The 14,440-nt window shown below is 40.2% G+C and overlaps 1 protein-coding gene across 1 annotated transcript; it reads left to right on the forward strand.

Annotated features, from left to right (window-relative positions):
* Window positions 1-12,794: 12,794 nt before the first annotated feature.
* BDKRB2 (bradykinin receptor B2) lies at window positions 12,795-13,940 on the forward strand. Its single transcript, XM_009699042.1, has one exon. The coding sequence runs from the start codon at window positions 12,795-12,797 to the stop codon at window positions 13,938-13,940; it is 1,146 nt and encodes a 381-aa protein (XP_009697344.1).
* Window positions 13,941-14,440: the final 500 nt, after the last annotated feature.

The raw sequence follows: 14,440 nt of genomic DNA on the forward strand, positions 1-14,440 counted from the left end.
CACAAACCCAATACACTTACCAAAAATTAAATACAATGAAAATTTGGACCAAATATGAAGATAGAGTAAACAAAACCCAAACGAACAGAAGTCAGACTCAGCAGCAGATGGACTCTAAGCTCAACAATACGCTCAGAGCTTTCTGAAAGCAAATGCTGTCAACAAAGCCCAAGACACCAATGTGCAAAACTAGGCTGACCCAATATCATATACATGGGAAAACATAGAGTACTGATAAGACACAGCGTCAGAAGTGTGATAAACACATGTATAGGCATGATACGGCTCACCCTTTCTCTGAAAAAAACAGGCAGTCTATGAATCTCCTAGCCCAAACCTGAACCCTAGGCATGGGCTGACCCTTGGATCATGACAACCAGCCATGGTTCCCATGAAGAAGTTCTCAAGGAAGAACTCATTTGGGTGACTGTTCTTCACTTCTCCAGTGCTTTTGCAGTCCCGCTCCTACTGCAGCTCCTAGATTTCTCTCTCTCCTGATCCCAATCATAACATAAATGCTAGTTGTTGGCTGAGCTTTGGACAATAAGCACTCATGGTTAACCTTACCTATTCTCATATGGGGAATGCCAAAAAAAACAGAACAAAATACCATGCCAGCCTCGCAGAGGGAGTTTGTGGTCAGTTTTCTCCTGTTTGGATATTTTCATTCTCAGTTGTCAAAACCTTTTGAGCAAACACACTACAATACACACAGAAAAAGTATAGATTCAGCTGTGACTTGAGCACATTGTGTAAGCGTAACGTGCCTTGCTGTAAGAGAATCAGGAAGTTATAACCTTGGTTCAGGGACACACAAAGCTAATCAGGACTCCTGATATCATGTTCTGGAGCAGAGTCACATCAAGTCTAAGGGGGCAGGAGTGGGGCCTCCATGAAGATTAAACTTCTGGAGAATTAAAAAAGATTAAAGAGACTTGAGAATTGCAGCAAGTAATTCAGTATTCATGAGGACAGAGAGAGAATTGACATTACAAACTTCTCAACTGATGATATTTTGAAAGAGGTCTCTCATCTGACTACAAAGAGAGGACCAAATCAGCTTATGCTTGATTAACACCTAGATTTAAGAGTATCATATACTTCATTTCTTTGTAGACATATACCATGTTGAGAAAGATGTGAGTCGAGAAAAAAATAACTCAGTAAATCAGAGCAGCTTAAACTTTCTCAGAGGCGTTTGAACAGCAGAAAATGAAGTGTGTGCTTGGAGGGGGAGAAAGGCAGTGATCTTCTCTGTTTTCAGAGTAGTTTGGTAGGTTTTGAATTCACCTTCTTTCTCTGCTTGTGAAATACAATGGTAAAAGTTGCTGAACAAGTACAGGAAGTTCCACTGTGTTTACTAATCCATCATGTACAAAAGGGAAAGGAAAAGCTGCACAGCATTAACATAATAGAAATCTCTAGGAAAACAAAACATTAAATCAGTTATTCAGGTCTAAATTTAACTTAGGGAATTGTTGCTGTGGGCACATCACTGTGTATAGGTCTTGTATGTATCAAATTTTCAGTTCTTGATGGCCCCACAGTTACACTTCATTTACTTTTATTGCCAAACTCTTTCAGATGTTAGCAGAAGATTTACTGTGAAAAAAACAGCTGAGGGATTTACCCTCATATTTCATTCCTTTGTTCAAACTGCACATTCCTATGACATGCCTCAAAACAATCCTAGAACAGCATTCAAGGGATTTGGCATTTTCTATTGTTTATTTGCTTATACTCTTCCCTTTTTAATTTAACGAAGATTTGATGCAGCCTTTCTCTGTAAGAGCAATGTTCTCAGCCAGTGTATCACCAATGGCAATGCTTCCTGCGATACTTTCTGAAATCCAGGATCTATGAAAGGTTTCCATACGAGAGGAGTTACACAGCTCCAAAGAACAGCTAAGCTGTCTAACACATGCAACAAAACCGCAACTAAATCTTTATGGTGCTTGGTTTTAAGAAGTGCCCAATAAGTGTGCTCAAGCTGTCCGTCTAGCCCTCATGCTCACCACTGACTGGGAGTAAGTCACGCAGTGCCTCATAACAGTTCATCTGAGAAATTTTCATAGGAAAAAGATTTCTGAGAGACTGAATCCACTCACCTTTGTAAATTACTATCAGTAAAATTACTGCTAATGAACAATACAATAATATATGGCATTTATAAATATTGCAATAGGAATGATAGATGATTGGAGTTGTATGGCATTACATCTCTAACTAAATGTGTATTTTCTGTCCTCCATACTTCAGATGAGGAAGAGGAAATATTTCTACAAGTGGTTAATTAAAAAATTTATTTCTTGCTGAACATTGGTAGTTTATGTTGCCTTTGAGATAGTTATGAAAGGCTAAAATATGGATGGGCTTTAAGTCAACTTTGAGGAAAATACGGAGTTCTTAGGAATGAGGAAGGTGTTCTGAACATGCAGATTTTTAAAAGGTCAGAAAATCAGCAAAAGTCAGTATATAGGGGCAGGTTTGTTTTTTTTTTTTCCCTGTTATTTTACCCATAGATAACACCTTCTGTCAGAAAAAACACAAAACAGTAAAAACAAAAACCTTTTGCCGGTAGCTTATCTGCTTTAGCTGTTGCCAAGGTACCACAGAACTTTACACAACATTCCTAATCTTCCAAAAGACAAGCAGTTATTTTCCTTAAAAACAGCACTAAGCCAAGGTCCAATACATCGAACATTACATCAGACTCTTATTCATTTTAAATATGGACCTAAGCCTCCTTTGTTCTATTTTTCAAATACTTAAAAATCAGAAACTTATATTTTAACCATTTCTTCTGGAAGAAAGTCTGCATTTTATTTTACAGATATAATGTTCTATTTTAGTCCCTATAATGCTCTTTTAAGCTCAAAGATTTGCTAGTTTCGCAATGGAGTTACGTCCCCCACCCTCTCATCTTAGTGCTAACATTAAGGGGCAAAGGAGAACCTACAGCGTCTGGGGGTACTTCAGAAACTCCAGGGTATCTTGCTTGTCTCCAGAAGACCTCTCAGATCTGGGTCCTGTATCATATACCAATCCCATGCAGACATCCCACACAACCTGCACTTTCCAAAACACCCATATTCAAGCACCTGAATTGCCTCACGAACACCTGGCTGCTGCTCTCCCTCACAATCACAGAAGTTTTTTATCTTCTCTATACACCCTGAGCACAGTCCCTTAGGTTTTCTGTTGAAAAGAGAGGCAAAACTCCCCATTGCTATGTCAGACCAAGTTGTCAATGAATGTAGATTTGTATTTTAATTTCCTGTGCATCCCTCCTGCTTCACTGACTTAAGGTCTCTGCTTAAGTCTTCCAGGTGTCCCTCTCTCTCTGGGCTTTTCTTTCTTTTCTAGCCACCTAAAGAGGTAACTGAAGCAAGATAAAAATTGGAAAGGTAAATGGAACAGTACAAACATGTTGAAACGTGGCTCCAACAGCCCAGTGCACCACATAGCAGCCTAGATGCAGAAGACTAACTTGGCACATTTAAGTTGCTGGCGTTGGCCTCTCAACTCTGGGCTGCGCAGGCTCTGCTCTCTTGGCACTCAGGGTGCCTTCTGCCCCTGCTGAAAACACCTATTAATACAAAAAAACCTTTTCTCCTTTTCCTTCTGTGACTTGGATGAGACAATTTTGTGTCTTAATATTAAAAACAAACAAACAAACAACAAAAAAAAAACACTTTAGCAAAAGCCAGTTCCCGCAGTGCTTTCAACAAAACGTCCATAGCTTCCTAAGGAACCTTGGTGAGCAAGGAAGCTCCAGGAAGCTGGGGCACTTGCTGGTGAAATTCGGCTTTTGTTTGTTGGCCTTCATTCAACTGGAAGTTTCCGTTATTAGCACAAGAAGTACAAATTAAGGAATTTAGCAGAATCCAGGTTGGAAGGGACCTTGGAAGGTCTCTAGTCCAACCTCTTGCTCAAAGCTGGGTCAGCTATGAAATCAGACCATGCTACTCTGGGCTTCACCCAGATGGTTCTTTAAAACTTCTGAGGCTGACAAGGTTGAAATTGAATGATTTAGTAGCTGGAGAAACTTGAAGATCCTGTTGTTTTGATTCTGAAAAAACCTCTAGTGTTAAAAACAATTATTTTTCGGTTCAGATTAAATAGAATTATTGTACTAAACCTGCTCTTTCATAACAGTAGCAACATCAAGCTTTGGTGGCATTCGCAATATGATGGAGGGAGCTGTTTGTTAGAAAAGTTTCTAAAATACTGATGGCACCAAGTCAGAGGTCAAACATAGACTGTGACTCAAACACCGTCACCAAATCTGGACTAAATCAAAACAGTGTTCATAATGAGATTGGCCCTTTTCCATATACAAATACCCTGTGTTCGGTACTTCTCGCGAAACCAGTTCATATTTTCCTGCTCCTACCAGCTCTCACAGCAGTCCAGCCATTCTGTTTTCCATCTCAGTTACGATTATTTTACACATAGACAATACCCAAAATCATCACAGTTATTGAATGGAACGTGTGGGATATCTGGAAGACAAGGGACATATTGTGAGCAACCCAGACACACTGAATGTGGACTACGTGACCATCTGAGCACATGTAGAATCATTTTATGTTAGCAATTATCTGGAGGGTATTTTGAGAATGCGATAAGATGTGGGAAAGCACAGAGACAGTTATGCAGGGAGGTAAGCTTGTGGGGCAGGAGATAGATAAGCTTGAGAAGCAAGGTCATGGGAGCAGAATCTAGGGGAGGAGTTGTTGGGGGGAGTTAAGCTGCGTGGACAACAATGCTTAGCAAATCATGTATAGCCGATGAACGTGTGGACAATGCATGGCACCAATCATAAGCTGAGCTATTGCGTGTTTAGAAAATGCAATCTGTATATTAAGGGCTACTGCTTGCTAATAAAGTTGGCTTTCTTCTGATCATATTGGTCGTGCGAAGAGTCCATGAATTCCGCGTCAGGAATGTATAAACAACATTCAAAAATCACATCCTGAGTTATATGAGGATAAAAAGTATGGGATTTTTTAGGAAAAGTATAACACTGGAGAGCCTAAAGTGAGTACATTCAAGATTTCCACTTCGAAAAAAAGATGTTATGCAAAGTGCTTCATTGCACTTGATTGGGCTTGTGCTCTTTCCACACCTTTCTTTAGTTGATTGCAATAGACAGTGTTGGAATTGAGTGGCTTCACCTCACACCCAGAGGGAAAAATTAATAACCTCTTCTCACCTTAGACTCATTGTTATGGAAATAACTACTTTAACAGAACAACTTTTTTTTCCATTTTTCCTAACGTAATTGATGTAAATGCCCTTAATGATAACTGCAGAACAATGGCTGTCCTTCCATGGTGTGCTTCAAGTTTACATGCCAAAGGGTCTCTAAAGATTTCACTTTTGAGAAATAGCACCTCTGTATCTTTTCTTTATTGTCTTATTTTTCCAACAAACTAGGGAGTTGATTTGCGTTAAAAATAACTTTTTCTTTTGCAAGCTTATTTTTGTCCTGGTCAAGTTCCTCATTCTAGTTCAACATGAAGCTTCATGAACTGCAAGGGCAGCTGTAGGGTGGAAAGGGACAGTGAAGGGTGAACAAAGAACAGGAAATGTTTAAACTAAGATTGCCACAAAGTGTCCATTGATCCACAACCTCAGATGTGCTAAAGCCTATTAGAGATTCATTATACAAAGACTGGAAATTAAAAATTAAAATCTTGAGGTCAGTAAAAGTAGAACATTTTAGGAATGTTTCTGTCATTTCCTCTGTCTCTCCAAAATAACAAATGCCTCCTCCGTAAAACAGAATTAAAAGGACATTCTGAGTAACTTTCTAAGCATGTTTCAGAGATACCACAAGAGCCACATAATGTTACCTTTAATATTCAGTCAGACGAAGATACAAACCAAGTCCCTTCTAAGGGCAAAGAGAGGGGTACAAGCAGTCCCACTGGGCTTGGATTAGATGGACACAAAAGACTTAGTGTACTGGGGATAGATGACAAGAGATGCTTTTTTGCGGTAGTAAAAACTGAAAGATGAGCAGGCTGAAATAGAAACTTTGAAAACAAGCCTTATGGAGAAGATATAGAATTTATAAGGAGAATGTCCTTATTTTTTGCTGATACTAAATTAGACGACCTCAATCTTCCAGCACACCTTTGGGTTATTGTGGAGCAATGCCTCTGCTTATGCTATCCCATCACATGTGCTTCAGGCCTACCTGCTGGACCTGTAGGTGTGGAGCTAAAGGAGAAAATATGCATTGAGATTGTTTTGTTATAACCTCTTACTGAATAAAAAAACCTCCTTTTCCTCCCATACAGGCATTGTCCTGGAACCAAATCCTGCAAAGCTCTTAAAATGAAGCCTACCTCTCCTTGGTCAGCAAATACCTGTCAGATGATCACAAATAAGAGAGTTCAGGGGAAGTTCTACAGCCTCTTAACAACTTACCGAGTCAATCAGGTTTACAGTCCAAGCTCCTGAGAAGGCAGAAGAAGTACTTACTTAGAGTCAGCAGGACACAGGCTTCCTTGCATGCACCACACTGTGGCAGACCACCCTTACCTACAGTAGCTTTTAAAACTCCTGCTATTTCTCATTTCAGTCACAGCAGATCTGTCAGACAGATACCTTTTTTCTTTTTATGGCTCTGACAGCTCTTCTGTTGAATTTACTGTAGCTTTTACACTAGCATGAAGAAGCAAGGCTGCCAGAATAATAGGCACCACCAGAGGACACTTAGCTACCCAAGCTGGGCTCAGAGATGGACAGGAGGACAAACCCACACAAAAAATACATAGCATTAAAGCAGGCTTGGGTCTGCACAGGAACAGATTTAGAGCCAAGGTTGTGGCAGGCCTTGGGTGTTTTGCTATTTCTTTCTGTAGCTGACCTGTCTTCTAAAAAAGCATCATGTCAGAAGTGAGCCAGTGCCCCTCTCTGTTTGCAGCCACTCACTCAAAACCATGCTTGTCCTCTCAGCTTTTTCACTCTTCCATGCCATCAACATGCAGCTGTATATGAAGCTGTATGTATGTATGGCAAGCCAGCTGCATGTATCTGAAAACTCTTTTGGCCACTGGCGGCATTTAAAACAAACCTGGTAGTTATAAAATACTGTTAAGGGTGCTACAGACTGGATGTCATACCTATCCTTCACAAGGTCCATCCCTTGTTAAGAAATCCCTGAAATAAATGGAAAACTAAGCTGCTGTCTAGGCAGCCTTCATCATGAATGATCATGTATCATAGAAATCCCTTGTTTGGAGTAGCATACTAGTGAGGCCTTAGGCCAGCTCTGTCCTTTGTCCTTGCAGATTAGACTATACAAGTTTACATCATGACTATGTACCTACACTTTTTAATATTCCAACATTTGCTCCAGTAAACCATATTATAGGGGTTAACATCATAACAGTCTGAACATTTATCTGTTATGTGCTCCCCCTCTTGTCCCTGAGGACTAAATTAGCAAGGTTAACATTATGACAATCTCAGTATATACTAATTACAAATTTCACACCTTGTTTCTGCAAGATATGTAACCAGCAAAGTCACAACAGCTTTAATATATGCATTACAATGTCCCTTCCTTGTTCCCATAGAGTAGATTACTGCAGATAACATTGCAATAATCTAAATACTTATTACACATTTCAGGCCTTGTCCTTGCAAAACACATCACTGAGACCATCATAACAGTTTAAGTTACCCACTATATCTTAGCATAGAAGCAAATGTTTAGCATAGGTCGAGCAAAGATTAACACCACTAGTGGACATACTAATAGATTCATGAGCCCAGTAGCTATAGGGCTTCATCCAGATCCAAAATAGGTTGTGAAAATTGTTCACCTGACGCAGCACGGGCATTTCCTCATTTGAGGAGTAAAGCAATGCACCAAATGGGTTAGTTGTCCTAGAGTTTGCTCACATCCAGTAGCAGCATTAACAGAGCTCTGACCATTTTTTCCCTGCCTTTCTATTCCTTAACACACAGCTCTTGATCTTTAAAGGGGTTTTTGTCCCACTTCATCATATTCTGCTTCTTTTCTTTTGAGAACCTCCATAGGCTCCAGCATGTATGGCCGTAACATGGAGACTTTCCTACCACACATGACACTTATTCCAAGATTAACCACACTCCTGGACCGTAAATGTTATCCTTGGCTTACTGATAATCTCATGCCTATCTTCTGGCATGCTCCCCACAATACAGGTCAGTCCTTGACCAGCAGGACGTCCCACCAAGTTACCAGACAAAACCAAGGTGCACCACTGACTGTGCCCAGCCCTCAGAGCTTTCAGGCCATGGCACTCATTAACACCACCTTTTTGGGGTCCCTCTCCACTTGCCTGTAAAGATAACCTAACAGCCCAGCAACTACAGTTGATTAACCCCTTCTTCCCAGTCCTTCTGCAGGGGTCCTTCATTTGCAGCATTGACAGGATCCAGCCATTGCTCAACGTATCCCTTCATTGGACAACCCCAAAGCCCTCCTCCCTTGGTCAGGGCAGTGTCTACAAAGAGGCACAGGGCTGGTTGGCACGAGCACTGGGCAGATCATGACTGCCTCCCACAGAGGGCAGCCTGCAGCCCCCCACTATTCAAACCTTGTCATTTGTGCCCAATGCTATCAGCAAAAAATATTCTGGAACAACAGGAGGCAATGACTGACGATGTTTTTATCAGCTGTCAGGGAGGAGGTAACTAACAGCAGGAAGTGAACACCAGCAGGGACAAATGCAGCCCCCACAGGAGTCCCTCATAATCAGTATTGATAGACTGCTTCAGCTGGGCAGTGTTTCAATCAAAACTGTCAGATAAAATCTTTTTGAAAGTCCCAGCTGAGACACGAGGCCTGTCTTGCATTGCACAGGAAGTATTTGTAGAGAGTGTGTGAATGGGGTCGTATTTATTCTCACTGAACTGTGATAAGCAAATGGCAAATCCCTCCCTTTTCTAAATTGTGGCTGTGTCACTGATAATTTATTTAGTAAGCACATACATTAAATGAGTTTCTTGTGCTATAGAGAATAGCACCAAGCACATCATATTAATAGGGTTTGTAAATTTATCATTAGCACATTTTGCCTCTTTCACTCCCACATTTCTGCCAATGCTTTATGGAAGGGCTTCAGCTAAGGACTCAGGAGGCCAGTCACTAGAAGCCCCGTGCCACGGACTTGGTCACATCCTAACTAGCCCCTGTATACCATTCCTAGACCATGGTAATGTGATATAATTGATTTTAAAGTATTCTAGGGCTTTCCCTTCTAAAAAAATAATCTAAAAGAGATTAATTGTAGGAAAAATATCATAAATCAGTAGGCATTTTTTGAGCTGCTATTTGCTGTAAATTAATTCCTGTTTATTGTTTTTCTATTAGTCATATAACGAGGGAAAGGAATAGAAATTGCCAACATAGCCTTTATGATCACTTTCTGAATTACTAATTAACATGTTATTAAATATCTGCGTACATCCAACCTCAAAGCAGAAAATAATGCACTTACAATTCTTTCTACTGGTTCAAAGCCCAGTACCAGCAGAAGAAACAGCTTCTGCTAATTGCATCACCCAACAGAACTCTGTTCTCAGATGACCATTTGTTGATCATCTATTAGTATTTGGCTTCCTATGTGTTTTTACAGTGTAAAGTGCCAGCATACAGAGAAAGGGAGACTTGAAACTGCCGTTTGCAATTTGTTAGTGGCATCTCTCACAGAAACAAAAGCTGGGCTTTGAGGTATTTAAGTGTTTATGTATACCAGCACCTTGATGCTAGATTTGCTATAGGAAGAATAATTAGAGAAAAGCATAGCTATCTATCTGAGGGATTATTTAAGAACTCAGAACATCAAAGATACCAAAAAACATCAGGACAAAAATGAGTTGCAATTAATAGGGGACATAGGAGGTAACATAAAATGTTTCTATAAATATATCAAAAGTAAAAAGATAATGGAGAAAAGTCTAGGCCTGATAACAAAAGGAAAAGGGAACCAGTACCCCAGAGAATGATGAACATTTCAGTGACAACTCTGTGTTAGTCCTCTCAGAAATGAAGATTGCAATCTGATATTTAAGATTATTGATTTGAACTGGATTTATGTGAATTGAGAAAGAACAAATTAAAGAATATATGGAGTTATGCAAACTGGCAGGATCATATATAAGCCAGGCACGGTTCAGGAAGTAGGAGAGGAAATCTTTGCTGTCAGTTTTTATGTCTGTGAAACCGAGGAGAATGCAGACATTTCAGAAGCCCAGAGAGGGCAAAACATGATACCTATCTTTAAAAGGCACAGATATCAGGACCCAGGGATTTACAAACCTGTCATTCTCATTTAAATACCTGGAAAACATGACAGCAAAATATTAAATAATCAGTATATCCACATATGGAGGATAGTAAAGAATAACCAAGTGATAAGGAACTGTCAATAAAAACTTATCAAGAATGAAGGTGTGTTGGACTAATCCAATCTGGCCTAATGGATAAAGCAGAAGCAATAGATCAAGCATATCTGGGTTTTAGTGAGGCTTTTGGTATTGTCCTATATTCTGTTGTGCTGAAATATTAACAAATAAAGTCACAGAAAAAAGACTGTAAGTGCAGCTGCTTTGCTATGCCTGGAAGGGCTCAAACAAAAGTAAGATTTCTAATCAAAGCATTCACAACCTACAGTAGTTGCTTGCACCTGGAAGATGAAAAGAGGACATAAATCAGAATATTGGCAACGTTGCATAGCATGCCCTGCAGATGGTGTTTGCTTTCAGAACAGAACAAATAAATCCATATCCGCTAGACCTAAAAGCTCCAGACAACCAGTGTCAGCAAAAGCACAGATCAGTGGATGGGTGCCTACAACATGTAATGCTGTGTAATAAAGTGGCTCCACCAACCCATTCTCCAGATGCTGGTTGAAAACAGAAATCAAAAGGATGCAGGTGTCTCAAGACTGAGGTGGGTCTAACAATGACAATGTTAATGAAGAGACAGGATAGAGGATGGAGATATGTTCCTGCAGTTAGATATGGCCTTGAAAATTTGAGGTTCTGGAAGGATGAAGTTTGAGACTGAGAATATTTATGTTGTTACCCAGTTTATGCAAATATTGTCCTTTGCTCAAGTTGTGAAGGATTGGAAATGTGCATTGCTGACTTTTTGTTTTGTGCTCATTAATCCATTTTAGGTTGCCTTGTCTTTCAAGGTTCTCAGTCCCACTTTCCTGTTTTATTCAGTTGACCTGTCCTGCCTGACACCCCTGTTACAAATTTCACAGTGTAGAGAGAGTCTCCTTTGTTACTGACTTTACTGTACTTACTAAAATATGGTCTTCATGTTTGCTCTTGGTTCTCAGGCACTACGGTGCTTAATTAAAATGAAGTACACAAAATTTGACGACAATTTTTCAGTAATTTTGCATCCAACAGCCAAATGTCTATATACGTATCGAGCACTGACACTTATAAACCAACACATCCAGTAACTAGAGCACAAATGAGAACCCCGTCCTTTCGGGAATTACGAATGTGGCCCCTTTTTACTGTCAAGTTACCAGCTGAATCAGACAAATGTCTTAATTAAAAATACATCTGAAAAGCTTCCAATCAAACCATAATATAAACAGTGGTATTTTAAAGACCTGGAAAAAGACAAACAGTATTTCTGTCACCCAGTCCAGAGATTTATATATACAGATCTGGGAAGCCAATCTTGCATTTGAATAATATCTCAGCATTCATTATCTGAGAGCACAACAATAAAAACCACAGTTAACATTTTAACAGTACTACGTGGATGCCGCACACTCAACTTCTGTTTGGTTTTAGTAACATTTAAGCACACATGTGACATTTATGCCCATAAATAGCTCCCTGAAAGACCCCAAGCTGTTCTGACCCATAGAATATTTACAGTACAGCACCTGGTTTTCAGACTGTGCTCTTGCACCCAAATTGACTCACTGCAGTCTGACTGCAGGCAAGTCCTAGCTTACAATGGCCACCATCTTTCCCAAACTGCCAACTCACCCACTGTGGATCTATTAAAACCAAGTTCCCCCTCAAAAGATTTACCATTTATCTTTTCTGTGACTTGCTTGCAGAAACAGAGACAGAAATACACAGGTGATTCCAGTGAGAAGCTGAGAAAGGCACACTGCTTGCAAACACCGATCCTTGCTCCTGCAGCTTTCTCAGTGCAAACTAGAGCTGCAAACTAAATGTCTGCTGTGACAGTCATAGCATTTGGGAAAAAATATGGTGGTGTTTGGGGAGGAAGCACCACTGAATTCCGTCCAATTCTTGCTTTGCAGGGAAGGGTGTAAAATGTTGAGGGACATGCCACAGAACTAGCAGCTTAACAATGAGCAACACGAGACTCACGAGGTCCATCTGTCCTTTAGGAGCCTGGCTATCAATACACAAAGGTAAGAAGGCAAAGTAACGATGAACCTCCTCAAAGAATTAAAGACTTGTTGCAGCTTGTTTCTAGTGAATAAAGGCTGGTAAATGTTCTCTTCAGATAACCTGTTGGTTACAATATCTCCTGTTGCTCTATCCCCTCTGTTTCACCCACTTAAAGTTGGTCCACACAGTCCATAGTAGTTCAGTCTGTGAAACCCTCTGCAAACATGCAGGGTGTCTATGAGAAAGCAACCCAGAGAACCGTAAGCCTGTTCAAAGCCACACTTTTTAGGACAGTAGGAAAAGCACAGCCAGTTTTCTTATTGTGTCTTTTGCAGCAATGAGCTAGATGTAGCAATCTCACGTCACCTTTTCTTCTTTGCACAGAAATGGTTTCCATCACAACTGAAAATGTTACACAGCTTTACAACGTCACGGCCACCCAGGAGCTCACAGTCAGTCCAGCAAATTCCCACAATGATTCAGGAGTGCACCAGCTGAATCAATATCAATGTATTAATTCAGATATATGGAAATGGCTACAGGATTTTCAGCCTGGATTCCTCTGGTTTATATTTATTCTGGGAGCAATAGAAAATTCCTTTGTCCTCATGGTCCTGTGTTTCCACAAGAGTCGCTGCACAGTGGCTGAAATTTACCTGGCAAACATGGCACTTGCTGACCTAATGTTAGTCTGTGGTTTACCTTTCTGGGCCATTAATATTTCTAATAAGTTTCACTGGCCTTTTGGCCTGTTCCTCTGTAAAGCTGTCAACATAATAAGTAACATGAACTTTTATTCTAGCATTTATTTCCTGACACTAGTGAGCATTGACCGCTATCTGGCCTTGGTGAAAACCATGTCTCTTGGACGGATGCGACGAACTGTCTGTGCCAAATGGAATAGCTTTGTAATCTGGATGTGTGCGTTACTCATATGTTCACCTGCAATGGTGTTCCGAAATTTACAGTATTATAAAGACTACAACATCACAGCATGCTCTCTTGTTTACCCAGCTAGCTACTGGGAGCCTGCAAACAACTGCTTGCTGAATATTGTGGGCTTTGTGATCCCACTCTGTGTGATTACCTATTGTACTATGCAAATCATCAAAGCCTTACGAAGTAGTGAGATACAAAAATTGAAGTTAGTCCAGACAGAGAGGAGAGCCACTACGCTGGTCCTTGCTGTGCTCCTGCTGTTCATCGTTTGCTGGCTTCCGTTCCAGATCAGCACGTTCATCGACACAATCCGTTACCTTGCACCCACTTTCAGATGCCTGGAAGAAGTCAATGACATAGTGACCCAGGTAGCTACGTACTGTGCCTTTAGCAACAGCTGCCTAAATCCTATCCTGTATGTAATTGTTGGGAAGCATTTCCAGAAGAAGGCTGTGGAAGTCTACAAGGACTTGTTCCCAAAGACGTGCAGAAAATCACAGTCTGTGCAGATGGAAAACTCCCTGGACACTTTAAGAACTTCCATTTCAAGTGAATACCTGAGGAAAAAGTCTATTTTCCCATTACCACGGTAGCACAACTTGTTCATTACAGGAAAAAAGCCTTCTAACTTATCAGTCTCCACTAATCTCCATCTGCTACTGGTCCACGGAATAAACATGCGGTAGTATTCATCATTTGTGGGAAACCAATGGTTTGATCTTAACGGAAACTCCATACAGAGACCTGCTTCTAATGTTATTGCACATTTTTCATGATTGAATCATACTTTGTAGCATACTTACATTTTCATGGTTGAGTAATATTTGATGTATGTATCATTTGAAACATTTGCATTTCTAAGGTGCACATACAGCTCTCTGAATAGAGCCCCAGTATAGAAGCTATTGTCAGGATTGTGCAACTATTTATGGTACCCATAAAGTTTGTTATAGTAGATTTTTGATGGAAAGGGCTTGTATTTGAGTAATTTCTGTTAAATGAATCCTGTAGAACTATTACTCAAATGGATTTTTAGGTATGACCATCTTCTAGGCTTTTACTTTCTCTGTTCAGTCATACAAAACTATTTTGA

The sequence above is a fragment of the Cariama cristata genome, unplaced genomic scaffold, assembly GCF_000690535.1.
Source record: "Cariama cristata isolate BGI_N322 unplaced genomic scaffold, ASM69053v1 scaffold9184, whole genome shotgun sequence".
NCBI classification, from domain to species: Eukaryota; Metazoa; Chordata; class Aves; order Cariamiformes; family Cariamidae; genus Cariama; species Cariama cristata.

Coding starts and splice junctions, on each gene's coding strand:
- BDKRB2 (XM_009699042.1), top strand. CDS start 12,795: ATGGTTTCCATCACAACTGAAAATGTTACACAGCTTTACAACGTCACG.